The 27,548-nt window shown below is 43.4% G+C and overlaps 1 protein-coding gene across 4 annotated transcripts in view; it reads right to left on the reverse strand.

The window, feature by feature from the left end:
• Positions 1-27,548, reverse strand: part of gas7b (growth arrest-specific 7b) — a 463,752-nt gene that overhangs the window by 21,797 nt on the left and 414,407 nt on the right. For all 4 annotated transcript variants that reach the window (XR_015073045.1, XM_085963375.1, XM_085963377.1 and 1 more), the window contains 4 exons: positions 27,240-27,314; positions 19,364-19,442; positions 17,707-17,835; positions 10,577-10,700 (listed from right to left, as the gene is read on the reverse strand). Coding sequence is in view for 3 of the 4 variants with exons in the window: in XM_085963375.1 (XP_085819501.1) it covers positions 10,577-10,700; positions 17,707-17,835; positions 19,364-19,442; positions 27,240-27,314 (407 nt within the window). In the remaining variant the exon portion in view is untranslated. The remainder of the gene's footprint in view (positions 1-10,576; positions 10,701-17,706; positions 17,836-19,363; positions 19,443-27,239; positions 27,315-27,548) is intronic.

Raw genomic sequence — 27,548 nt, forward strand, 5'->3', positions numbered from 1 at the left:
ATCTCTATCCTAAATGGCTTACCCCTTATCTTTAGACTGTGACCCCTGGTTCTGGACTGCCCCGCCATCGGAAACATCCTTCCTGCATCTAGTCTGTCTAGTCCTGTTAGAATTTTATAAGTTTCAATGAGATCCCCTCTCATTCTTCTAAACTCCAGCGAGTATAAGCCCAATCGACCCAATCTCTCCTCATACGTCATTCCTGCCATCCCAGGTATCAGTCTGGTGAATCTTCGCTGCACTCCCTCCATGGCAAGAACATCCTTCCTCAGATAAGGCGACCAAAACTGCACACAATACTCAAGGTGTGGTCTCACCAAGGCCCTGTGCAACTGCAGCAAGACATCCTTGCTCCTGTACTCGAATCCTCTCGCTATGAAGGCCAAATTACCATTTGCCTTCTTAACCGCCTGCTGCACCTGCATGCTTACCTTCAGCGACTGGTGCACAAGGACACCCAGGTCTCGTTGCATTTCCCCTTCTCCCAATCTATTGCCGTTCAGATAATAATCTGCCTTCCTGTTTTTGCCACCAAAGTGGATAACCTCGCATTTATCCACATAATACTGCATCTGCCATGCATCTACCCAATCACGCAACCTGTCCAAATCATACTGGAGTTTCTTGGCATCCTCCTCACAGCACACACGTCCACCCAACTTTGTGTCATCTGCAAACTTGGAGATATTACATCTAGTTCCCTCGTCTAGATCATTAATATATATTGTGAATAGCTGGGGTCCTAGCACCGATCTCTGCGGTACCCCACAAGTCACTGCCTGCCACTCGGAAAAAGACCTGTTTATTCCAACTCTTTGCTTCCTGTCTGCCAACCAGTTCTGTATCCAAGTCAGTACCTTACCCCCCAATCCTATGTGCTTTAACTTTACATGCTAATCTCATATGCGGGACCTTATCGAAAGCCTTCTGAAAGTCCAAATACACCACATCCACTGGTTCTCCCTTATCTATTCTACCAGTTACATCCTCAAAAAGTTCCAGTAGATTAGTCAAGCACTTTTGTAAATCCATGTTGACTTTGTCCGATCCTGTCACTGTTTTCCAAGTGCTCTGCTATTACATCTTTTATAATGGACTCTAGCATTTTCCCCAGTACCGATGTCAGGCTTACCGGTCTATAATTCCCCGTTTTCTCTCTACCACCTTTTTTGAATAGTGGGGTAACATTAGCTACCCTCCAATCCATGGGAACTGTTCCAGAGTCTACAGAATTTTGAAAGATGACCAGCAATGCATCTACTATTTCTAGGGCCACTTCTTTAAGTACCCTAGGATGTAGATTATCAGGCCCTGGGGATTTATCAGCCTTCAATCCCGTCAATTTCCCTAACACCATTTCCCTGCAAATACTGATTTCATTCAGTTTCTCCACCTCATTAGATCCTATGTTCCCCGACATCTCTGGGAGGTTATTTGTGTCCTCCTTTGTGAAGACAGAACCAAAGTATGTATTTAATTGGTCAGCCATTTCTTTGTTCCCCATTATAAATTCCCCTGATTCTGATTGCAAGGGACCTATACTTGACTTTACCAATCTTTTTCCCTTCACATATCTCTAGAAGCTTTTACAGTCAGTTTTTATGTTCCCTGCAAGCTTACTCTCATACTCTATTTCCCCCCTCTTAATTAACCCCTTTGTCCTCCTTTGCTGAATCCTAAACTGCTCCCAATCCTCAGGCTTGCTGCTTTTTCTGGCCAATTTATATGTCCTCTCCTTGGATCTTATGCTATCCCTAATTTCCCTTGTTAGCCACGGTTGAGTCACTTTTTTGTTTTATTTTTATGCCAAACGGATGAACAAATTCTGTAGTTCATCCATGCGATCTTTAAATGTTTGCCATTGCCTACCCACCGTCGACCCTTTAAGTAACGTTCCCCAATCCATCCTAGCCAACTCGTGCCTCATACCATCATAGTTTCCTTTATTTAAATTCAGGACCCTAGTCTCGGAGTCAACTACTTCACTCTCCATTTTAATGAAGAATTCTATCATATTATGATCACTCCTCCCAAAGGAGCCTCGCACAACAAGATTGCTAATTAATCCTTTCTCATTACATAATACCCAGTCTAAGATGGCCTGATCTCTAGTTGGTTCCTCGACATATTGGTCCAGGAAACCATCCTGTATACACTCCAGGAATTCCTCCTCCACAGTATTGTTACTAATTTGGTTAGCCTAATCTATATGTAGATTAAAGTCACCCATGATAACTGCTGTGCCCTTATTGCACGCGTCTCTAATTTCCTATTTAATGCCAAAAGTGAAAGCACATCAAATTGGAGACAACATATTGAAATGGATAGGGAATTGGTTAGGAGGTAGAAGATAGCGAGTAGGGATAATGTGATGTACTCAAGTTGACAGGATGTGACTAGTGGTGTCCCCCAGGGATCTGTACTGGGGCCTCAGCTTTTCACTATATTTATAAATGCCTTTGATGAAGGAAGAGAGAGCTGTATATCCAGTTTTGCTGACAACACCAAGTTAGGTGACACAGTAAATAGTGTAGATGGGAGCAGAATGTTGCAAAGGGACATTGATCGATTAAGTGAGTGGGCAAAACTGTGGCAGCAGATGGAGTTCAATGTGGGGTCATCCACTTTGGACCCAAAAAAGACAGATCAGGGTATTTTCCAAATGGTGAGAGGCTTGGCACTGTGGAGGAGCAGAGAGATTTAGGGATCCAAGAACAGAAATCACTAAAAACTAGTGGACAGGTACAAAACAATAATTAAAAAGGCTAATGGAATGTTAGCCTTTATCTCATGGGGCTGGAATACAAAGGGTTAAAGTTAAATATAATTATATAACACTCTGGTTAGACCCCAGTACTGCGTTCAGTTCTGGCACCACACCTCAGGAAGGATATATTGGCCTTGAAGGAGGTGCAGTGCAGATTCACCAGAGTGATACCAGGGCTAAAAGAGTTAAATTATGACGACAGGTTGCACGGACTAAGCTTGTATTCCCTCGAGTATAGAAGATTAAGGGATGATCTAATTGAGGTGGTTAGGATGATTAAAGGATTTGATAGGATGGATAGAGAGAAACTATTTCCTCTGGTGGGGGGAGTCCAGAACAAGCGGGCATAACCTTCAAATTAAAGTTTGGCCATTCAGGGGTGTTGTCAGAAAGCACTTCACCACACAAAGGGTAGTGGAAATCTAGAACTGTCTCCCCAAAAAGCTGTTGAGGCCAGGTGGTCAATTGAAAATGTCAAAACTGAGATTGATAGATTCTTGTTAGGCAAGGGTATTAAGGGCCACGGTAGCAAGGCAGGTAAATGGAGTTAAGATGCAGATCAGCTATGATCTAACTGAATGGCGGAACAGGCTCGAGGGGTTGAATGGCCTACTCCTGTTCCTATGTTCCTTTCCTAATTATTATTTCATTTAAAGATTGGAATTTTTCCACGGTTAGCCTGTTGCAAGAACCAGGGACCTTTTGACTTGTTTACGAATGGCTGAGAAATTAGAGGTTAAGCTCTTAAAATCTTCATATACTTTTAATATATGTTATTATTGTAAATGTGGGGGGGGGGGGGGGGAGGAATGTGCAGCAGCAGCGAACAAACTGACATTTTTAAAAGGATAAATCTAACTACACATTTTTGTACTTATTTTTGTCCATGATTTTATCTTTCTCCATATGTTGTTACTTGTACTTTAATGATTGCCTGTCAGGAGATCGGCCCATTAAGGCAGATGCAGGGCGGTGTTAAATTACAGTCAGGCGCATGCGCCGTGTGGAGTGTATATAATGTTGGCCAGGGAGAGAGCGGGCATTCAAAACTGCCTTATTTACATTGGCCTGATCCAAGTCCAGTTACTGCAGCATTTTGCTCCGAAAAAGCAACGAGAGAATATTTTGCCTTCGATTGTAATTCACAACAGCTGCAAATTTTCACTAACAGCCAACAGTGGAAACATTGCCCAAGTCAGTCCGCTAAACATACAGTCACTGAAAGGAAGCAAAATTAAAAAAAATAAAAAAAATTGGGACGTTGCTTTGTGAATACAGATGTTTTAAATTCCCAGCTTCCCACACTCGTTCTGACGAACCACAGATAGGGCCTTGTTTCCAGTAATATTGTGCGTCACTCTCCTCTGTTGCTTGGCGATATTCAGAAAACTGACAACGCATTTCAACTCAAAACTGCTTTTCATTAAGCCACGTACGTCAAACAAAACATTTCAAGGAGTCTTGTGCCATGTTGATGTGGTGAAGTTGCTCCCACTAAAGGTAGTTCTGGAGCTCGGTGTGGTTGCAAGCGCTCTGAATTTGCCCCGTTTACATTGCAGGGTGGACTTCAGTGTAACCGTGGAAGCGCTGATGCAATGTAGTATAGCGTCTTTAACATAATAAAACGTCCCAAGGAGCTTCACAGGAGCGTAATCAGAAAAAAAATTGATACCGAACCACATGAGAAGGCAAAAGCAAAATACTGTAGATGCTGGAGCTATGAAATAAAAACAGAAAATGCTGGAAATACTCAGGTCAGCCAGCATCTGTGGAGAAGAGAAACAGAGGAACAAAGTTCTGACGAAGGGTCATCGACCTGAAACGTTAACTTTGTTTCTCCCTCCACAGGTGCTGCCTGAACTGCTGAGTATTTCCAGCATTTTCTGTTTTTATTTCATATGAGGAGACAGGTGACCAAAAACTTGGTCAGAAACATAGAAGATAGGAGCAGGAGTAGTCCATTTGGCCCCTCGAGCCTGCTCCGCCATTCAATGCAATCATGGCAGATCATCCAAATTCAGTACCCTGTCCCTGCTTTCTCCCCATATCCCTTGATCCCTTTAGCCTTAAGAAATATATCCAACTCCTTCTTGAATATATTTAATGAATTGGCCTCTACTGCCTTCTGTGGTAGAGAATTCCACAGGTTCACCACTCTCTGGGTGAAGAAATTCCTCATCACTGTCCTAAATGGTTTACCCCTTATCCTTAGACTGTGACCCCTGGTTCTGGACTCCCCAACCATCGGGAACATCCTTCCTGCATCTAGTCCTGTTAGAATTTTATAAGTTTCAATGAGATCCCCTCTCATTCTTCTAAACTCCAGCGAGTACAAGCCCAATCGACCCAATCTCTCCTCATAAGTCATTCCTGCCATCCCAGGTATCAGCCTGGTGAATCTTTGCTGAACTCCTTACATGGCAAGAACATCCTTCCTCAGATAAGGCGACCAAAACTGCACACAATACTCAAGATGTGGTCTCACCAAGGCCCTGTACAACTGCAGCAAGACATCCTTGTTCCTGTACTCGAAACCTCTTGCTACGAAGGCCAACATACCATTTGCCTTCTTAACCGCCTGCTGCACCTGCATGCTTACCTTCAGCGACTGGTGCACAAGGACACCCAGGTCTCGTTGCACTTCCCCTTCTCCCAATCTATGGCCATTCAGATAATAATCTGCCTTCCTGTTTTTGACACCAAAGTGGATAACCTAGCATTTATCCACGTTATATTGCATCGCCATGCTTCTGCCCAATCACCCAACCTGTCCAAATCATCCTGGAGTTTCTCAGCATCCTCCTCACAGCACACACGCCCACCCAGCTTTGTGTCGTCTGCAAACTTGGAGACTTTACATCTAGTTCCCTCATCTAGATCATTAATATATATTGTGAATAGCTGGGGTCCAAGGACCGATTCCTGCGGTACCCCACTAGTCACTGCCTGCCACTCGGAAAAAGATCCGTTTATTCCAACTCTTTGCTTTCTGTCTGCCAACCAGTTCTCTATCCAAGTCAATACCTTGCCCCCCAATCCCATGTGCCTTAACTTTACACGCTAATCTCTTATGCGGGACCTTATGGAAAGCCTTTTGAAAGTCCAAATACACCACATCCACTGGTTCTCCCTCATCTATTTTACCAGTTACATCCTCAAAAAATTCCAGTAGATTAGTCAAGCACGATTTACCTTTTGTAAATCCATGTTGACTGTTCGATCCTGTCACTTTTCCAAGTGCTCTGCTATTACATCTTTTATAATGGACCCTAGCATTTTCCCCACTACCAATGTCAGGCTTACCGGTCTGTAATTCCCCGTTTTCTCTCTACCACCTTTTTTGAATAGTGGGGTAACATTCGCTACCCTCCAATCCATGGGTACTGTTCCAGATTCCATCGAAGAGGTAGGTATTAAGGGGCCTCTTAAATGAGGAAAGGTCAAGAAGCAGAGAGGATTAGGGAGGGAATTCCAGAACTTGAGGGCCTAGAAAACAGAAGGCACGTCCGCCAATAGTGGGGCGAAGGTAGCCGGGTATGCCCAAGAGACCAGAATTCTAGGAGTAGAGAGATCTCGGAGGGTTGTCGGGCTGGAGGAGCTTTGAGAGATAGGGAAGGGGCGAGGCCATGGGAGGGGTTTGAACACAAGGATGTGAATTTTAAATTTGAGGTAACAACAGAAAACACTGGAAAAACTCAGCAGGCCAGGCAACATCCGTGGAGAGAAAAACAGAGTCAATGTCTCGGGTCGAAACCCTTCTACAGAACTGAGAAACAAAAAAGGCAGGAAATGAAAAGATTAAAAGGCAGTTTGGGGACTGGGAAATGGGGGAGGGGATGAAAGAAGAGACATTAAGAGATATTCAAGGTGAAACCGAGTCTTGGCAGATACCTGATCAAACACGAGTAGGGAAACTGAAAGCAATGAAGATGAACAAGGTTGAAGAGCCAAACGGAGATCCCGTCGAAGAGAAGAGCAGAACTTCTTCAAGGTGGGTATTCCTAGAAGAGGGGTGGCAGTGAACCAAACACTAATACGATAGCAAATTTGAGGCGTTGCTGGACTGGGAGACAATGTGGGAGCCAATACACATGCAGTTCTTCAAGTCACAACTGCACTTGGGCAATTGCTCAAAGTTGCGTTTGTGACTTTAACGTTTCTGGTTGTGGAGCTGGTTGATGTTAGGGGGAAGACCGATAATATAAAAGCTGTGTTGTCATCTCAAGTGGGTGGGATCAGAGCACAGCCTGCCTGCAGCCAGCAGAATCCCGTACTGCCAGAGGTGGCCATTTATGCTCATCTCTGAGAGACCCTTGTAAACCACCCTGTGAAGTGGGCTTAGGTGCGTTTAGCGCCACGAGTTCCATCTTGTTTTTTTCTGCAGCATCAATTATACATTTAAGGCTAGTCTCTAAATCACTAATATGGTGAGATGTGTTCACTGGGTTGGGTTGAAGCACGTGATCGCAGATGCAATGCTGTATTGAATCAGCAATCATTTCAAGGAGGCATGTGTTTTAAAAGACAAGATAATACGTGGATAGACATGAAATCTGCACCATTTCCCACTGTGACAAGTAATAACTACCTGCCAAGTGTCAGCCTTGGCTCAGTGGTAGCACTCCTAACTGAGTTAAGAAGGTTATGGGTTCAAACCGCACTCCAGGGACTTGAGCACATAAGCCATGCTGGCACTTCAGTGCGGTACTGAGGGAGTGCTGCACTGTCAGAGGTGCCACCTTTCAGATGAGGTGTTCAATTGCAGTCCGGTTTGCCCTCTCAGGTGGACATAAAAGATCTCATGGCGTGATTCAAAGAAGAGTAGGGAAGTTCTCCCAGTGTCCCGGCCAATATTTATCCCTCGACCAAAAAAGGACGGTATTGTAGTGATTATGTTACTGGACTAGTAATCCAAAGGCCTGGACTAAAAACACTGTACCACCACAGTGCAACCCTGGAGCACTACAGGAAACTCTTTGGTATCCGGCACCGATGGGACCGGCGTGTTGCCGGTTGATCAAAAATTCCAGGTGACGGAGAGGGTTATCTACCGAGGCTATTTTTAACAAAGAAAAATATAAAAATCAAGAAATGTGCAGTATACAGTAATTGGGCACTCACCTACAGAATGTTGTGTTAAATGGATGGTGGAAGATGCTTGATTAAGTACAGTACTGCCAGTTGAGGGTAATGCAATGCAGTGACTACCAGCAGCGTGGGAGACACACAGTACCCCTGTAAAATGGCGGATCAGAAGAGACTACCGGCAGCGCGGGAGAGTCAGACTCCTGTTACAGGGGTATTGAGGTGTTCTGACTTCCGACAGCGCCAAGAAGCCGAGTAGTGGCAGTTTGGAGAACTACCCCCACTGACTAATTCGGCCACCGCAGGAGACTCGGACTCAGCAACATTGCCGGTTATTGAGGTTTTGTTTTCGGAGTGAGAATTTTGCCAGTTAATAGAGAATTCTGGATATTTAGGTGCCGTTTAAATGAGAGTTTCCTGTAATAGGAACTATTTATCAGAGTGTTCACAATACAACAACCCCAGGTCCTGTGTATTGAACAGAACATAGGAAACAATAAGGGTAACAGGGTGCACGCCAGCCAGCCCACAAGCTGTAGGATAAGTCTGCAGAAGCAGGCTTGAACCAGTTACTGCAAGAAGTGAAGACTTTACACTAAGATCACCCTCTTGAATTGAACACTTTTAACAATACAACTTAAAAGTGTAAGGGGGAGTATTTTTTGTTCAATGTCCTTCACTTTGAATATATTGAAAAATTATATACTTGAAAAAGATCTGATGAGCAAAGGGAAAAATCTCAGAGCAGCTTCATTCATCGTGGTGCCTGACTCAGATAATAAGAATCTCTACATTACATATTTTAATAAGAATGTGTAGCCGTGCCAGGATGGAGCAACTTTTAACTTATATTCTATGACTAGAAGAGATTTTGTGCTGTCTTTATATTTCTGTATTGGGAGAGGTAGAGAATTCACATCCCCATCTATGTATATTGATGCCCACTTCAAAAACCCTCTTGGTTCATGTTGATACCTTCACATATGTTGACATAAAGCCCACCCAGAACACAGAAACAATTAATATTGATCAGTGGGTTATCAATAACCAGTATTTATAATCATTCCACTTTCTGGGGCGGGGTGGTCTCCCCCTTATTGTAGGAGTGCTGCTTTGTACTGAAGGTATAAAAATTGACTCAGGAAACCCAAGTGCCAGCCTTTGAGGCCTCAGAAAAACCTGACGCGAGTGCCAGATTTACCACCTTCAGAAGTGATTCAATGTACGACAGATTTGATTATGTAGGAAACTCTCGTCATACAGTATGGCAGCCTGTACATCGAAGGGGAGAGAGTGATATACACAGGCTGGTAGCGCTTATCCTTCAATCTATTTGTCCTTCACTCTTCTTGAATACAAGCCGAGAACTGATGGGATTCTCCACGAGAGTTCAGTCCCATGTAAAACTTGTTATTGTGGATGCATGGTCCAAATTAATGGAGAGAACTGCAAAGTTTGGAACTTTTATTGCCTTTTTTTTTTTAAAACAGATAGAGTAAAACACCTCTGCTTACGCTGACAGCTTAACATGTATTGACAGAAAGCCTGGTCAGGTGACCGAAACAATTATATATTTTTTCCTTTCTTTAATCTTCATAATCAGCATGAATTAGTAGTTTTAGTCTGAGCGAACAGTCACAGTGTGCCGTTATCATCAGCCAGAGAGATCAGAAGTGTACAGTGATCGCCCATGCTATTCCCAATATATATCCCAATTGGTTGCCCAGAGGCCCACTCTCCTAGATACAGGAAACTTTCGATTAACCGGCCCCTAAATAACCGGAACGGTCTATCCACCAGCAAAATTCAGGAGTCGGTTCAGGTAACTTTTATTACTTTTTTTACTCCATTTGTTGCTGTGCAAGGGTGTAGCTGAAGCTGTTGCTAAGCTACAGAGACGCTTGCAACTTGTGCCGATTGTTTTGAAGCTGTTGCTAAGCAACAGGGTTTGTTGCTTTATACGGAGCTCTGAGCTCCGTATCGTTTACTATAGTGTTCGGTTATCCGGAATTGTTGATGAACCGGCACCACGCCGGTCCCGTCCGCGCCGGATACCAGAAAGTTTCCTGTACTTTGTGCACACAGTCAATTTTCAGTTCACAGAAAACGTAATTTTGCATTGAGCACAAGTTAAAAAGGTGTTTTAAAAGAGCCTGAATCAATGTGGGCCATAGCATCAGACCAGGCTGAGAGTTGGGAGACAGGAGGCAGGCCCAAAGTCATAGCAGCAAACTCACAAATGTAGCTGCTGAGAAGCTCACCACCAGTGATATCAAGGAATGGGATGAGCTGTGAGAGAAACCCAACCCAGCACGTCTATCTGGCGGTCAGAGTATTGCTTTTTTTTTGTATGTATACTTTTTCAATGTAAAATGGGAAGACTGTTTTGAACAAAAGGTACTCCCCCCCCCCCAAACGGTACTTCCTTGTAAATAACAATTTTTATTCCATGCGCTTTTGCGATCTGTGTCATCTCTTATTATTGGGTAGTAAATGCATTAAACAGGTGTTTAAGACCAATATAAAAAAGGGGAAGGGGAAAATCAATGGATTAAAGACCCTTTCTCCCCACAAACACAAGGCAGTGAGAATGCCCTGTGCCTACGCAAGGGAAGCTGCTAATTGAATTAGGAAAGGATAACGGAACAAAGGTACATGCAGCAAGACCCATCGTAGCACCCAGCCTGTTTAATGCCACATCCCAAACACAATCTCCTACCCCACCTGCTTGTGTCGATTTCCGCCTGGCTTTCTTGATGTCTTCCTCTGTTTTGTAAGTGGATTTATTCTCCAGTTGTTGAGTTTTGAATTCCAGATCCTTCTGCCTCTCTGCCAGAGCTTTTCGAGCCTACGAAAAGGGTGACATCAATTACCACAGATCCAAAGAGAACTCAGTCTTTCCTTGTTGAGATCCATCCATCTGAACAACAACAGCTTACATTTATATATGGTGCCCGACACTTAACAGAACACACCAAAGTGCTTTACGGTGTGAGCAGTGGACACCGAGCAAGAAGTTAGTCCAGGTGGCCCAATGCACAATTAATTACAACAACAACTTGTATTTATATAGCACCTTTAACGTAGTAAAATGTCCCAGGGCGTTGCGCAGGAGTGTTAGAAGACAAAAAAATTGACACCGAGCCACATAAAGAGAAATTTGGCAGGTGATCAATAGCTTGGTCAAAGAGGTAGGTTTTAAGGAGCGTCTTAAAGGAGGAAAGAGGTAGCGAGGCACAGGGGTTTAGACAGAGAATTCCAGAGCTTAGGGCTGAAGCAACAGAAGGCACAGCCACCAATGGTTGAGCGATTATAATCCGGGATGCTCAGGAGGGCAGATATCTTGGGGGGGGGGGGGGGGATGGGAGGCTGAAGGAGATTACAGAGATAGGGAGGGGCGAGGCCATGGAGGGATTTGAAAACAAGGATGCCAATTTTGAAATTGAGGTAAGTTTTATGGGGCCCTTTGAAAAAGAATCGGGAAGTCGTGATGAGAGCTCCAGAATGCAGGTGCATAGTGGTTGAAGATGTTGCTGGAGATAGTGGAGTGGATGAGGGACAGTACAACATGATACCAAGACTGTAGGCATTATATTCTAAGCCTTTGTATTTCAGGGCCCCTCGTGGTTCTTTAAAAAAAAAAATCATAGAAACTGTAAAGCCAGCAGTGATCACTGTTCAAATGGATTGCACATGTTCTGCATTTGGCTGCTATTTCAAAATTGTTGGTCTCAAATCCACATGCAGGTGAGCCAAGGCAGCGATCCACACACCCACACTGAGAAATTTCACATCTGTACATTTTTTTTTTAAGCAATAACTGGTCACATCTGAATCATATGGGGATTTCCTGTAGAGTCATCACTTGAACAAGGTCTACACCTTTCAGGGAATTCACTCGTGAGTCACACAATGCCACACCACAACTCTCTGGGGCAGCTGAGACTTTGGATTTGCCTCAGTTGCTGCAACAGCTTAAAAACACAGAGGAATATAAATAATAATTCTAAACCAAACGTAGAGGGAGCGAGTAGTGAAATAGTCCGAAATTGCACATTAGGTACTACAGGTGAAGGTAAAAAATAAAAAAGGTGTAAGGAAATTAAATCAGTAGAGAAAGAAATAAGAAATGTGTGAGAAAAACATTAAAGCAGAAGGACAGGTTAGGGTGTGTGGCCCAAATAAGCATTCTGTATAAAAAAATGGAATAAATTGCAGGCGCAAATTCAACTTAGAGGGTACGACATAGTATCCATTACTGAGACATGGCTGCAAGACAGTTAGGACTGGGAACTGAATATACCAGGTTATACACAATGAATAGGGAAAGTGGTAGAGGGGGGGAGGAGTATCCTTTGTGATTAAGGATGAAATTACTTCTATGAGAAGAAAGGACATAATGAGAGTGGAGTCATTATGGGTTGAATTAAGAAATAGAAAAGGATTCAAAACTGTAGTGCGAGTTGTGTAGAGGTCCCCTGGTAGCAGCTGTGAAGTGGCAGAATGTATAAATACAGAGATTAGACAAGCATGTAGTAAAGGCAGAGCGGTTGTAATGGGGGATTTTAACGTCCATATAGATTGGGATAAGCAGACTAGCTCATGTCAGAAAGGTAGTGAATTTCTTGTGTGTTCAGGACAATATGTCCTAGAACCAACAAGGGGGCAGGCCATATTAGATTTAATAATGAGTAATGAGCCAGATTTAGTTAACAGCCTAACGGTGTGTGAACATTTATCTAATAGCGACCATAATATGATTGAGTTCAATGTTGTGTTTAAAAGGGAGAAACCAGAAACAGCTATTAAGAATCTAGATTTAGGTACGGCTGGCTTCAATGGGATGAGACAGAGACTGTCCACATTAAACTGGGCAAATCTGTTAATGGGTAAAACAACAGAAGATCGGTGGGAGGTATTCAAAAAAGAATTTAACGCGATACAGAACCAGTTTATACTCCTGAGGGGCAAAAGCTCTACTTCCCAAAAAAATGCCATGGACAAAAAAATGAGAGCTAAGGGACAACATAAAACGAAAAGATAAAGCATACAAAAATGCAAAAAAAAGCACAGATCCTGGCGAATGGGAAAGATACACAGAACAGCAAAGGGTGAACAAACAAATAGTAAGAGCCACAAAAGGGGGAGTATGAAAAGAAACTTGCAAGGAATACCAAATCAACACAAAAATGTTTACAATTGTATTAGGGAAAAGAGGGTGGTCAAGAGCAATGTGGGCCCCTTAAAAATGGATAATGGTGATACTGTAAATGAACACAAGGAATTGGTGGACATGTTAAATAATTACTTTGCATCAGTATTTACAGTAGAGGAAGAGGATAGCATGCCGGGCACCCCAAGAAAACTATTTTGAATCAGGGATGGGGACTCACCATAATTAATTCACAGTAATGAAGAAAATAATGGAGAAAATAATGGCACTAAAGAGTGTCAAATCACCAGGACCAGATGGTTTCCATCCCAGGGATTTAAAAGTAGGTGAGAACATTGCCGATGCCCTAACTATAATCTTCCAAAGATCTCTCTATTTAGGAACCGTTCCTTTAGATTGGAAAATTGCACATGTCACTCCGCTATTTGAGAGATGAGAGAGAGAAACCAGAGAATTATAGACCAGTTACCTTCACATCTGTTGTTGGGAAATTACTAGAGTCTATAATTAAAGAATAGAGTGACTGAACACCTTGAACATTTTCAGCTGATCAGAGATCATGGCTTTGTGAAAGGGTAGGTCATGCCTGATAAATCTGATTGAGGTTTTTGAGGAGGTGACTAAAGTAGTGGACAGGGGAATGTCTATGGATGTTATTTACATGGACTTCCAGAAGGAAGTCGATAAAGTCCCTCATAAGAGACTGTTAGCTAAAGTTGAAGCTCATGGAATTGAGGGCAAATTATTGATTTGGTTAGGAAATTGGCTGAGCGGCAAGAGACAGAGAGTAGGAATAATGGGCAGGTACTCTAATTGGCAGGATGTGACTAGTGATGTTCCACAGGGGTGTGTGTTGGGGCTTCAACTATTCACTGTATTTATTAACGACTTAGATGATGGGATATAGAGCCACATATCCAAGTTTGTCAATGACACAAAGATCAGTGGCATTGTAAGCAGTGTAGATGAAAGCATAAAATTACAAAGAGATATTAATAGATTAAGCAAATGGGCAAAACTGTGGCACATGGATTTCAATGTAGGCAAGTGTGAGGTCATCCACTTTTGACCAAAAAAAGAATCAGAGTACTTTCAAAATAGTGACAAGCTAAAATCAGTGGAGGTTCAAAAAGACTTTAGGGGTTCATGTACATAGGTCATTAAACGATCATGGACAGGTACAGGAAATAATCAAAAAGGCTAATGGAATGCTGGCCTTTATATCTAGAGGACTTGAATACAATGGGGCAGAAGTCATGCTACAGCTATACCAAACCCTGGCTAGATCACACCTGGGATACTGTGTTCAGTTCTGGGCACTGTGCCTTAGGAAGGATATATTGGCCTTGGAGGGACTAGATTTACTAGACTTGATACCTGAACTCCAAGGGTTGAATTACAAGGAGAGATTATACAAACTAGGGTTGTATTCCCTGGAGTTTAGAAGATTAAGGGGTGATTTGATCAAAGTTTTCAAGATATTAAGGGGAACTGAAAGGGTAGATAGAGAGAAACTATTTCTGCTGGTTGGGGAGTCTCGGACTAGGGGACATAGCCTAAAATTAGAGCCAGGCCTTTCAGTACTGGAGCTAGGAAACACTTCTACTCCCAAAGGGTGGTAGAAGTTTGGAACTCTCTTCTGAAAACAGCAATTGATGCTGGGTCAGTTGTTAATTTTAACTCTGAGATTGATAGATTTTTGTTAACCAAAGGTATTAAGGGATATGGGGCAAAGGCGGGTATATGGAGTTAGGTCACAGATCAGCCATGATCTCACTGAATGACAGAACAGGCTCGAGAGGCTGAATGGCCTCTTGTTCCTATGAATGGCTCCACCAGTGTCTCCGTTGATAAAGGCATCATCAATTATGGTTTTGAGCCACACAGACCAGGAGGATCCAAGTTAAATCCCACATCTGTCCCGAGTTAGTTAATCACAAACCAACTTTAAGGGCATCTCAACTGCCCTCAGTGCCCCTGGACTAGCTGGGTGAATAAAAAATACAGCAAGAGCAATTCATGCACCTGACTGGCAACCTATGGGGTAAATCCTGACTTTGTGCATTAGTGTAAAATGGGAGACAGCGATCAGCAGCCCATTTTACATCTCTCCTGGGCTGCCGACTCGCTATCACCTGTTTTACACCATCACACAAAGTCAAAATCTACCAGTGTGTGAACATTAGACAAGGATAAGGTCAGGCTGGTGCAAAGAATGACTATTCAGGGAGCTCGCAACTGTTGATTGGTAACTCCCAACATGAGTGAGCACAGACAGGAGAGAAGTGGAGAAAACTGGAAAGAAAAATCGATTGAGTCCAGCTACGTGACTTGCTGGGTATTGGTTTTATGAATTGCGGACTATAAAAACAGCATTTGTGTATGCAATTCTGTTAACTTTCAAGTCTGACTGTAAGCAAACTTTTATTTTTGTTTATCCAAACCTCATTAACGTTATTCTGGCAGGATGAACCCAAGAGTCATTCAATAATATTGTTACTGTAGATTTGTCATCTGCATTGCTAAAGAAACATTTTGCACTCCACACTGGGCAGCTGTATCTATAATGGCCATCCACAGATCCTGGTAACAACAGGAATTAGAGAGGCAGCTGCCTGCAATGAAATGTGGAGCATCTTCGTCTGGAATGTTGAAAAGATGATTACCCAATTATTGGACGAGCCCCAGACAATCTCAGTGATTTATCATTAATTCCAGGATGGACTGGGATTCCAATGCAGAGACATCAAATATTTCCCCACCGTTTTTGACATGCTGATGATAACTAATTATATGAGGATACTTTATTTCAATATCTTGGATCATTAGATGTAACAAAATTTGACCAGGACTTTAGCAGGGTTCTGCATTACGTTCCTGCTAACTTAGGTTTAATCTCCCAGTTGACAGGCAATGGTGTTTGATTGCCATTTGCTTTGTAGCTCATACTTTTTGTTGTGCTGCTTGTCCGATAACTGGAATGGGTTTGCCATTACAGACCTCAACTACCCTGAAGTTATAGTTGAGAGAGCTGGTCTATCTTTTAACTGCTGATATGGGGCCAAAGAGTCTTTTTACAGCTGATAGTCAAAATTACCTCATTGACTTCAGTGCAATAGTGTAAAATGAACGATGGCAAATCAGCAGCCCATTTAAATCACTCCCGATTTTTATTTCCACTGACTTCAGTTATCTTTTGGTGTCGAGAAAGAAAAAGATCCCATGACCCTGAAATTCCACAGGGATCTTTTTCCTGCCATAATCCCAACGGGAAACCAGTGGGAACCTCTAAGGAGATGGCGTAAATGGCTGAAAATGGCCGAAAATGGCCATGTCAGCTGTGGCTCAGTGGTAGCACTCTCGCCTCTCTGAGTCAGAAGGTTGCTGGTTCAAGTCCCGCTCCAGAGACTTGAGCACAGAATCAAGTCTGAGACTCCGGTGCAGTGCTGACGGAGTGCTGCACTGCCGAAGGTGCCATCTTTCGGATGAGATGTTAAACCAAGGCCCCATTTGCCCTGTGAGGTGGACATATTGGCCCAGTAATTCCGGTCCCAACGCGTGAGTACGGATGGGGTACTCACGCGTGGGCCCGTTGGAAGTGCCGGATTTCAGCATGCACGGCGCATGCGTGGAAAACCGGCATTTCCTCTCCTCTGAACCAAGGGGTTAAGAGGCGGTTCGCCTGCGACGTTTGAGGCAGCGCGTACGCGTTGAACTTCATTTTTTTGACAGGTTTGTCCGTGCATGAAGGCCTCCACTTTTTACGAATGTAAAAAGCAGACGTAAGGACTTCGTTTTATAAAGGTAAGTGGTCTAATAATTAAAGTTAGAAATTTTTTTCCACAGGTTTATTATTTTTAAAGAATTTACAGTAAGGTAAGTTTTTGGACCCGATTTCTTGAAAAAAAATTTAGCGCAGAAATTTGAATAATTGTTTAAATTAGTTTTTTAAAGTTATTATTAGTTAATTTAATTATTGGAATTTTTTTTAACTTTTAAAGTTTAAGTAGTGTTTTGGGCGCCCGTACTTTTCATGAGTTTGACAGGTCTTATGTCTAACTCATGAATGGACTTTTGTAAACTCCCATTGGTTGCCCAGTGCTCACGTGATCCCAGCCGGCTCATCGCACTAAGTACGCTGCTGGATCACGCACGCAATGCGCGCCGGGAGCTGAACCGGGCCACAGACCGGAAATCCAAGCAGGCCCAGTCTTCAAATGTCAGCGCGATATGTAAGTGTAGGTCGGGGGCTTGCACCCGCGGGAAGCCCCCGACCCGAATTTCTGGGCCAATGATCCCATGGCACTATTTCAAAGAAGAGCAGGCGAGTTTTCATGGTGACCTGGACAATATTTATCCCTCAACCAACACCTAAATACAGATGGTCTGGCCATTATCACATTGCTTTTTGTGGGACCTTGCTGTCTTATATTGAAACAGTGACTACACTTCAAAAGTATTTAATTGCTGTAAAGCACTTCCTTATCGGGATTCCATTGATCTTTTGCCAGAGTTACAAGAGGCTGGTGGAACGCTCATGGAATTTCAGGGCCAATAATTTAAATGCACCAAATAAAAAAGGAGAGAAAATCTCCTCATTGCATCCTTTTTAAGTTAAAAATTATATATTTCTGAAAACGGTAAGGTTTCTGCTTTCTGCCTAGTCCCGAGTATCTCATACCTTCTCCACTGTAGCATAGCGAGCGCTCAGTTGTTTTCGGAGGTCAGATATATGGTGGTCAAACTTCTTCATATCCTTCTTGAAGTTTTCGCGAAATGACAGCAGTGGTTTCTCTACTTCGCTCTGCAGCTGGGAAACGAGAAGAGAAATAAACTCTCATCATCAAGTAGAGCGAGAATAAGCAGTGGATTTTCTATAATATTGGGGTTCTCTCCAAACGTTTACGGCCTGAATATAAAAGTACCATCTGTTCCTTCTCTGACCATGTCATCGTGCAAAGGATGTTCTTTAATAAATCTACTTTTTACAAGATAATAGACATCAGAAACTTTAAAATATAGACATAGTCTGTTCCCCAAGCACCATAAAATGGGATTTCCTGTAATTAAAGCAACTGTGCTGTTGGGAAGTTTCTGGCAGAGTTATGTAGCTGTGTTTATCAACTCCGATGCAGCTCTATTGCTGACTAAGTTGGCAGATGAGCGTGGAACTCAGACGTACAGAACAATCTCCGGACTCTTCCAAGTTATCTGATCTCAGCCAGGGTGATAATAAGGATGCTTGCAGTTGGCTTCAGACCCTCCAGGCTGAGGGGGGGGGGGGGGGGGGGGAGGGGGGTGGGGGGGGAGGAGGAGGAGAATCAGTCTACATTCCCACTCGCTGTCCAGTGATTCCTCCTGGAAAGCACCCATGTGTGGACATTGGGTGAGGCTCAGCCATGATGCGCCTCCCCCCACTACGGCCGAATAGTCAAACTCTCACTACCTGAACCTGAATAGTCACTTGGGCAAGATATCGAAGGACATGTGGAAAGAGTACCCAGTAGGAGTCAGCAGGGGAAAAAAATTAATGGGGGAGAAAGAAATCATAGTGTGCAATACTAAGAGAATGTGCAGTGTTCAAGGATGTGGATTTAATGTAGGCTTATGTATCTCAGCTGTAGCATTGCCGTTTTAATATCTCATGTTGTGCTGGTCACGTTTTCAAGTACTTGCTGGTCCACTGGCTGCCCACAATATCCTGATATGCGAGGCCGGGGAGCAAGGATTCCCCCCACCCATCTGTACTCGGAAAACTGGGACAACGTTCAGTCAATAAGAAAGGGCATTTTGCCCTGTTGCAATCTCATTGGCAAATATGGAATGACAGTGGGGCTCATGGAGTTTACTTTGAGTTAATTCATAGAAGGAAATAGGAAGTCCTAATACAAACACATATATAAAATACACACAAGATCTGCCCAGTTGAAAACCTTCCAAATGTCCACGGCTCTAAATCTTTATCTGATCACGTTCCTTAGCACAATAGCACAAACACAGCAATTATAGAAAAGTCTGCAGGCTATGCTTTTCCTGTGTTATTAACAGACTGTACTCCTGGCTTGCAGATCACTTCCCATGTTGACCAACAATCCCTAGTTTACCAGAGTATTTTTTTTAATTAAATAGAGTGCAGAGCAAGGAAAATCTTACTGAACTGTTGAGATGGTGGGGGTAGGTGGGGGGGAAAAGAAGGAAAATTAAACTTCCAGGAATCATTTTCCTCACAGACCTCTTTTAGCGGGGCCACAGAGTTAGTTATGCCTGCGCAGTCGAGTTGCGTTTTTATTTATCTTTTCCCCATGGAAGCGGGTCAATCGGTAAAAACAATTTACTACCTTCGATGAAAATTTCAGATGAACTTCGGCCTCGTCCGCCAAACTCTTCTTCACTCGTGTCCAAGACTCTCCCAAGGTGCTGCCAGGGACAGGCCAAAAATAAAGAACATAAGGATTTTTGAGAGATTGGAAATGGCCACAGGTCCAGCACAAGGGTATTGCTTTTTGATATCAATTCCAATTACCCACCTCACTGTATCCTGCAAACTGTACTTTATTCTATAACACATTTTATTCCCTCTTGGGGGGGGGGGGGGGGGGGAGGAGGAAAGAGTTTCTCTACTCCGTGTGTAGCGACATTATAAACACATTGAAATAGAATGTGTTGCTGGCACAGTTACCAAGGCAATTCTTCATCCATATTATGTCTTCTTCAATGACTTCCATGGCAATTTAATTCACAAGTCGATTACCATTAGTACAAAACCTCTGCCTGACTACCCTTGTTTAAGGATATAAATACAGTGCCGACGGGAATTTGTAAGAAATTTTAACATGCGCATATCCAATTCTTCTCTGCACTATTTCATGATAATACCCATGTTAAAACAGCGAAGACTTTTTTTTTTTTTTTTATATAAACAGTACACGAGCACTGATCCTAATTTCTAACTTCCTAATTTTTAAACACATGTCCCTGATATTTGAACTCTTCACCACTGTGTACAATTTGCTTTGAGCGACTTTGTCGATTCCTTTTGCAGTATTAAAAAGTTTAATTAGGTCTCAAAGTCTCCCTTTCTTTAATAAAAACAAGCTCAGCTTGCTTAATCTTCACCCACAAGTTAAATTCAGATGCTCAATCATCTTCATCACCACTGTCGACATTCAAGGGAAATTAAATTCCCCTAAGATTAGGTGACCAGCACCGAGATGAGCTCTGACTAATGCTTTGTACAGCTACCACCTCTTTAGGTTTGTACATGATCACTCTCCTAATGCAACCCAGTACTTTACTTGTCGTTTTTTTTAATTGCAGCCTAGCACTCTGCTGATTGTTTCATAGGATGTGCTCACTTTACAGGTTTAGCATCAGCGTGAAGCCCAAACCACACTGCACTGATGCCAAGGCCGGGACCGTCTCTGATGCAAAGCAGTGTTACCATCTCCTCCAGGGTGTATCACTCAGCTTGGCTCCAGTGTCAAGCCAGGCCTGAAGCTGCAGGCACACTGAAACTGCCTTGCCCTTTATTGAGTCGGAGCATTCATCCACTGGGGGAAAGCTAGGATACTGTAGATAGAGAAGGAAATTTTCTTTTATTTCACACCAAGGTACAATATGAATTGGATACACACCAGGGCTCCCTCTGCAGGTAGCTAACTATCCATAAACCCCTGTGCCACTGCTCCATGTCCCTTTTCTCCTTTAAGCCCTTTCATAAAATCCATCTCTTTGACCAAGATTTGGATCACACCTCCTCATCTCTCCTTCCATGGTTCGCTATCTGCTTTCCTTACACCTCTGTGAAGTGCCTTGGGATGTCACCTAATTTTAGGAGAATTTTCTACATTAAAGGCACTTTATAAATGCAAGTTGTTGGTTTTTGCAAATCCAACAGTGGACACTTGGCTGGCTCTGCAGGAGGTCACTGAGCAGGAGGCATTTTGAGGGAGGGCTGCAGTGAAATATGAAGCACGTGCCCGAGATGCCTTCACTTGTCGAGTATTTATGTCTGGCACCAAGCAACCCATACAATCACATGTAATCTTATTTAATGATATGTCTGCCTGGCAATGGCAAAGTATTTCATATTGATAATATATAGACAAAAAACCACTTTAGAAGTTGTTGTAAATTCCTAGTTTAAAATAAGCCATAGGTTAATGAAAGACAGAAGCATTATTTTACACATTCAGATTAATTGCAGTTGTCATTCTTATCAAATTTGTACTAGATTCTCAATATCCAGCCGGTTTTGACATCAGCTATAATTCATTTAGCACAGAATCATGCACATTCCTACATCTTTGTGGTGCTACTATTAACTGTAATGAGTGGAAAATCAGGATATGAGCCCCTTCCTATTAAGCACCCCCAGCGGTGAAAGGCTGTGTGCCGGGAGCGTGCAATCAGAAAGGCTAAAGTTTTGTCAGGCTACATTCCCAGTGCAGAGTCTCACTTGGCAGGAGCCTATTTCGGAGAGTTAGGCGTGGAGGTCTGCATGCCCAATTTCCCTATCATTAAAATGAATGACCAGAAATTGAGCGTATCTTGAATCAAATGCAGTGACCTCTCTCATTCCCATCAATTGAGGCTTTGCACTGGGAGCAGCTGATGCTGTGCTCTCTGCTCCTGTCGAGTGACAGTCCATTCTAAGAGTGGAGTCTTGCAACATTCTCATCGCATCGTTTACTACTTTAACTCATTTTCCCAGGACATCAACACTCAGATACTCCTCATCTACCATGGTCCTTTTTCCTGCAGTCTTAAGGCTTTAAAACCAAGTCTAGGGTTATCTAACCATTACTTGTTGCTCTCTCACTCATCTTCTCTCCTATTCTTTTCACTGTTTGTGGTGTCCCGCACTATGGGCCTTGAAACTTCACCTTGGCTTCGCGGTACGAAAAAAATATTCTAGTATAAAAGAAAACCTTTTAAAGGCAGTTGTGTGTTATTTTCAAGATTCCTTTTTCCTTTCTGGCACTTGGGTTAAAATCCTGCCCAACACTGGTGGAATGAAATTCTCCTCTCTGGCTGGCTTTAAAGGGTTCAAAGTAAAACGAGTTTGATCAGTCTCAACCCACGTCAGATCAGGCACGAGTCTGCAACTGACCATAATTTGGTATCAATTGATCCTAAATTGGCAATCTTATTCAGACTGGAAATCGAGAATGTTTCCGTTTCCTAAACCAACCATTCAGACTAGTGCAGTCAGGGACCTTGTTTTGAGTTTAGGCACATTATTGGGTCACAGCAGAAATGATCAGGAAAAAATGACAAAAGAATAGCCTATTCATGATTTCCTCTGCATTTGGTCCATGATCTAGCTGATCTGGGGAGTGTTTGATGTTGACATCTGTAACATTAGTGAAGAATTCATGGGACGTTAGACTCCATGCCAACACCAAAATCTTTAGAAATGAAGGTTAAAAAGTTCACCAAGAAGCCTTTTCTACACGCTTCGCACGGTTGCAGCTATATCAAAGTAGTGTGAGGTTACCTGCTTAAAGCGATCTCACTTTGAGGTGATGCACCACCATATCATTGATTTAATTGAACTGATGCACAAACTGCAGCATAACTAGGCCATAAAAGTGGGACATCCCACCTTCTCCTCAGTATTTGCACTTTACTCAGGGAGGGGACAGTTGTATGTAACCGAGTTACTCCAACAGCACTGTACACCTTTAACAAAATTAATGTAACTTCATAGCTTTCCAACTTCACTTATAACTCCAGTAAGATGAAATAACTCATAACCGGCCAGTTAAGTAATAAAATAAAGATCAGATTTTAACAAGAACTTATTTAGAGGAGATATAGAATAGGGGAAGTTTCTACGTCCACACTGCTGAATGTGAGCCAACACAAAGTTCAAGTTTTTCCAAACATTCAGTTTAAGTTCAGTAAAATCTGTGGGCAATGCACAAAATGATCCAAATACATCCACAATCTCAATGAAAGACAGCTGGACATCTTTGTTAGCTCCATGGCCTGCACTCAGAAATGAATGAGATCAAAATTTGCATTGATCGCTGCCATTTTTCTTTGAAATGTTAATGTGTCCACAGACCAGGGGAAATAAATAAAATCCATTGGATTTAACTTTCCCTTGCCCTGCATCACTGCTGGGTTCAGGCAGCTCATCAGAAAATCAGGGCTGCATTGCATGCAAATTCAAACCTTGGGCAAAACACGTGCAGTTTTATGATTGAACACCCACTGCAGACAAGGACCCGCCAATGGTGTGGGGTCTCAAAGTTCCACATCACTTCTCTAATAGCTGACTCATCAGGAAATATATTTGAAAATAAGACATTTAGGCTTAGAAATTGACTATAGCCCCGTTTGGGGTGCCAGCCTCGCCAGGGCGCTAAAAGTAGCGCCCCGGAAGCATTCGCGGCCGCCCGCCGGAAATTCAGTTGGAGTGCCCCAAGGGAAGCGCTGCACTACTGGAGGCGTCCCGCATCCCTCTTGGGGCGCTGCGACTGAATATCGTTGCGCCCCAAGAAGTCTTAAAGGGGAGGAGCCTTGTTTAGCGCGATCTGGGGCCCAGCTGGGCCCCCGAGGATCGCGAGTGCCGGCAAAAGAGCCCGGCACCGAGGAGAAGTGCCGGGCTTTTGGAACGCAGCCGGCATTCTGCAGGGGTGGGGGGGGGTTCAGGAGGCCGGGGACGGGAGCGCAGAGGTGTGCTGGCAGGCAGCCAACAACAAAAATGGCCACCCCGCACCTCTCCTTTAATTTGCGCCTCTACCGCCGCAGGTAGGCCCCCCAAACCAGTCGCACATAGCGTCCGGCGGTAAATCAGGGGGCGCTTCCAAATATCGTGGCCGGGACGTCAGCGGGACACTTAGCACACCGATGACGTCATCGGTAGCAGCGCAGCGCTAACGGCTAGCGCCACCACTAACCTCCCGCTGAATTTAGCGGGAGGCGTGGCCAGTGGCTTGCAACCCACTTAGCGCCCTCTTAAGGCGCTAATGGGTGGCGCAGCCAACTGAATTTCTAGGCCTTAATGTCTCCAACATTAACACCTTTGACATGAAAGGCTTTGTTTGACATAAAGACACTACCATAGCTGCTTATAATTTTAATTTCAGTTCAGTCTAATTGACAGCTGGTCGCCACGCATTGGCAGAAGTGTCACCCCTCCCCCACATACAAAGATTGCACTGAGACGTCTATGAAAGCTTGTTTCATCCAAAGTCTTACAGATAGGTGGATGGTTTAAAAAATACCAATACATACTACTTTTCCATGGTCTGTATCTATTTGTATTGCTTTTTTAAGTATTTGGATCACCAACATCTGGCTGCGCCTTTCTGCTACTGTGTAATTATCTTACTTGTAACTAAACCTGACTATTAATTTTAGCCTGAAAACAAGTTTGTTATTTACTGCCCTTCAGAATATATAGGAGAACATGGTGGGCTTTGGTGCATCATATTGTAATCGAGGAGCACCATGGAGTTCCACGGCACACATAATGATGTGGGTTTTGGTTCATAAGGAGACTCAGTCAGTTTACGCAAGCTACAATATTTTGCTGCGAGTACTAGTCAGGGAATAATCGCTCATTTTAATTTGTGACAGCCAAAAGCTAAAGCCCTGGTCAATGTGAAAATAAGTGTTGCCAATTTAGGAGGACGTGCTTCTGCCCAAGATTTCAGCTCGTGAAATCCAATGTGGCTTCTGCAGAGCAGGGAAAAGTTGATATAAAAAACAAAAAAAGCTGGAAATACTCAGTAGGTCGGGTAGCATCTGTAGAGAAACAGAGTGAACGTTTCAGGTCAATGACCCTTCGTCAGGGAAAAGTTGATAGCGCCTATGTCAATGTGGCATGAAGAACATAGCGCTTCAGAAACATTGGCCTCGATATTAAACCCCCCCCGCTCCATGACGGGCGGGAGGAGTCCTAAAACAATGGGACATGTGTCCCCAAACTGTCACGTTTTTATGGCAGCGGGCAGTGAGGTGTGATAATGTCCCGTCTTGGAAAGGCGGAACACTCCATTAACCTATTTAACTCCGGCTCCTACAGTGCAATTGGGAGCGTGATTTCAATTTAACTGCTGCCGACCGGGTTTCCCAAGGCTCGGGAAACCCAGCAATGAAATGGAAGTGGGAGCTGCTGGCTCCAGAAGGTAAGTGTTTTGTTTAACACCCCTTGTGGGCCATTCCCCCGGCCCCTCAAGGAAGCCTTTGGCCTTACCACTGCCGATTGCGGCCTCTCTCACCCCCCCCCGCCGCAATCCATGGCCTCTCCCCCGCCCCAGAAGCCCCAATCTGCAGCCTGCTCCGCGATCACTGAATCCCCAACCCGCCCCATGATCACAGGCTACCTCACCCCTGATCTGTAAGTGTGGTCTAACCAATGTTGTATATAAATTTAACTTTACCTCCCTGCTTTTGGCCTCATCAGCTCTTTAACAATTAATATATTGGTATTCCAAAATCAAATACTGTAGAGTTTCATGGAAGTCTCCGCATATTATGTAATCTTGCAAAACCAGTTACGCCCGAGATGTTTAAAATCTTGCTGCTAATGGAGAATTCCATATACTACAGACCGTTACAAGTGGATCTTACTGATTCTTTACTAAAAGACTGCAAAAACAAAAAACATTCTTGATAGCAATCATTTATGTGGCGTCCACTATGCTGCTTCCAAAAAAAAACTTAAGCTTCTCAATAGTGATTGATTATTGTTGCAATGGCCTTTAGACAAAAACTCAAATGCAATTCAGTCATACTGTAGTTAGCATCAAGACCAATTGGCAGATACTGGGATCTGGCTATGGTATGACTTTCTCTCATGAAGGATAACCATTCTGTATGTCATGATATCGGAGTGGCAGTGGTCAGGAGGAAGCCAAAACTGGTCTACTCTGGCCACTCCAGTTAGAAACATAGAAACATAGAAGATAGGAGCAGGAGTAGGCCATTCGGCCTTTCGAGCCTGCTCCGCCATTCAATGAGATCATGGCTGATCATCCAAATTCAGTACCCTGTCCCTGCCTTCTCCCCATATCCCTTGATCCCTTTAGCCTTAAGAAATATATCCAACTCTTTCTTGAATATATTTAATGAACTGGTCTCCACCGCCCTCTGTGGCAGAGAATTCCACAGGTTCACCACTCTCTGGGTGAAGAAATTCCTCCTCATTTCAGTCCTAAATGGCTTACCCTTAGACTATTAGCCCTGGTTCTGGACTCCCCGGCTATCGGGAACATCCTTCCTGCATCTAGTCTGTCCAGGCCTGACAACATTTTATAGGTTTCGATGAGATCCCCTCTCAATCTTCTAAACTCCAGTGAGTATAAGCCCAATCGACACAATCTCTCCTCATACGTCATTCCTGCCATCCCAGGTATCAGCCTGGTGAATCTTTGCTGCACTCCCTCCATGGCAAGAACGTCCTTCCTCAGGTAAGGCGACCAAAACTGCACACAATACTCAAGATGTGGTCTCACCAAGGCCCTGTACAACTGTAACAAGACATCCTTGTTCCTGTACTCAAACCCTCTTGCTACGAAGGCCAAATTACCATTTGCCTTCTTAACCGCCTGCTGCACCTGCATGCTTACCTTCAGCGACTGGTGCACAAGAACACCCAGGTCGCTTTGCACTTCCCCTTCTCCCAATCTATTGCCATTCAGATAATAATCTGCCTTCCTGTTTTTGCCACCAAAGTGGATAACCTCACATTTATCCACATTCTGCTCCAATGCTGTGTTTCTGCCTTCTACTTTCCATCTATTCATCTTGGATAGATTCCTGATCTGTTCGATTGCCCCCAGTTCAAACAACAGGCATCCATCCTCATAAATGACCAATAAAAACATGACATGGTGAGCACAACATAGTCAATCAGTGCCTGGCCCCGATACATTCAAATACAAAAATACATAAAATTGTTTCTTTGGTCATGGTGCGCATGATGAAATTCCCTTTCTTTATGTTAGTGAAGGTGTTAACGCTACTTGCACCTTACCATGCAAATCCCTCCCGCATGTTTGATTGCTATCAAGAACTGCCCCAGTGCTTGAACTGTGCCACCTTCTTATTATACAGTGGCAAGCTTCGCTCGAAACCTCTACTTACAAAAAAATCACTCGGACTGCAGCTCCAATTAAGAACAGACATTTCTCATTCAATCTTTCAGTGGTCCTCAGGAACAAAAAAAAAAATGACTATGAAATATAATGAGCTCACCCTTCCTCCATGGCTGCCAGTGGACTCTGGGAGAGCTTCGCTAGGTTTTTGGCATAATCCTCTTCAATTTTAATCCTTTGAACAAAAAAAAATACAATATTGATCTGAATAGACGTCTTATAACAAAAACTAAAAGGATGATTTTCCACTTTTGTACTCCGAGAGCAGAGCATTGCACACAGCAATCACATATCAGAATATCGCACAAACTCAAAAACACATTTTATAAATACAGCTTTACCCTGCCCATCTGAGGTCACGAAGCATGGAGCACCCTTTATGTAGCTGCTTGATTTTCCTTCCATTAAA

This window comes from Somniosus microcephalus, chromosome 21 (genome assembly GCF_052327205.1).
Source record: "Somniosus microcephalus isolate GS21.2 chromosome 21, FLI_Smic_1.0, whole genome shotgun sequence".
In the NCBI taxonomy this organism is placed as follows: domain Eukaryota; kingdom Metazoa; phylum Chordata; class Chondrichthyes; order Squaliformes; family Somniosidae; genus Somniosus; species Somniosus microcephalus.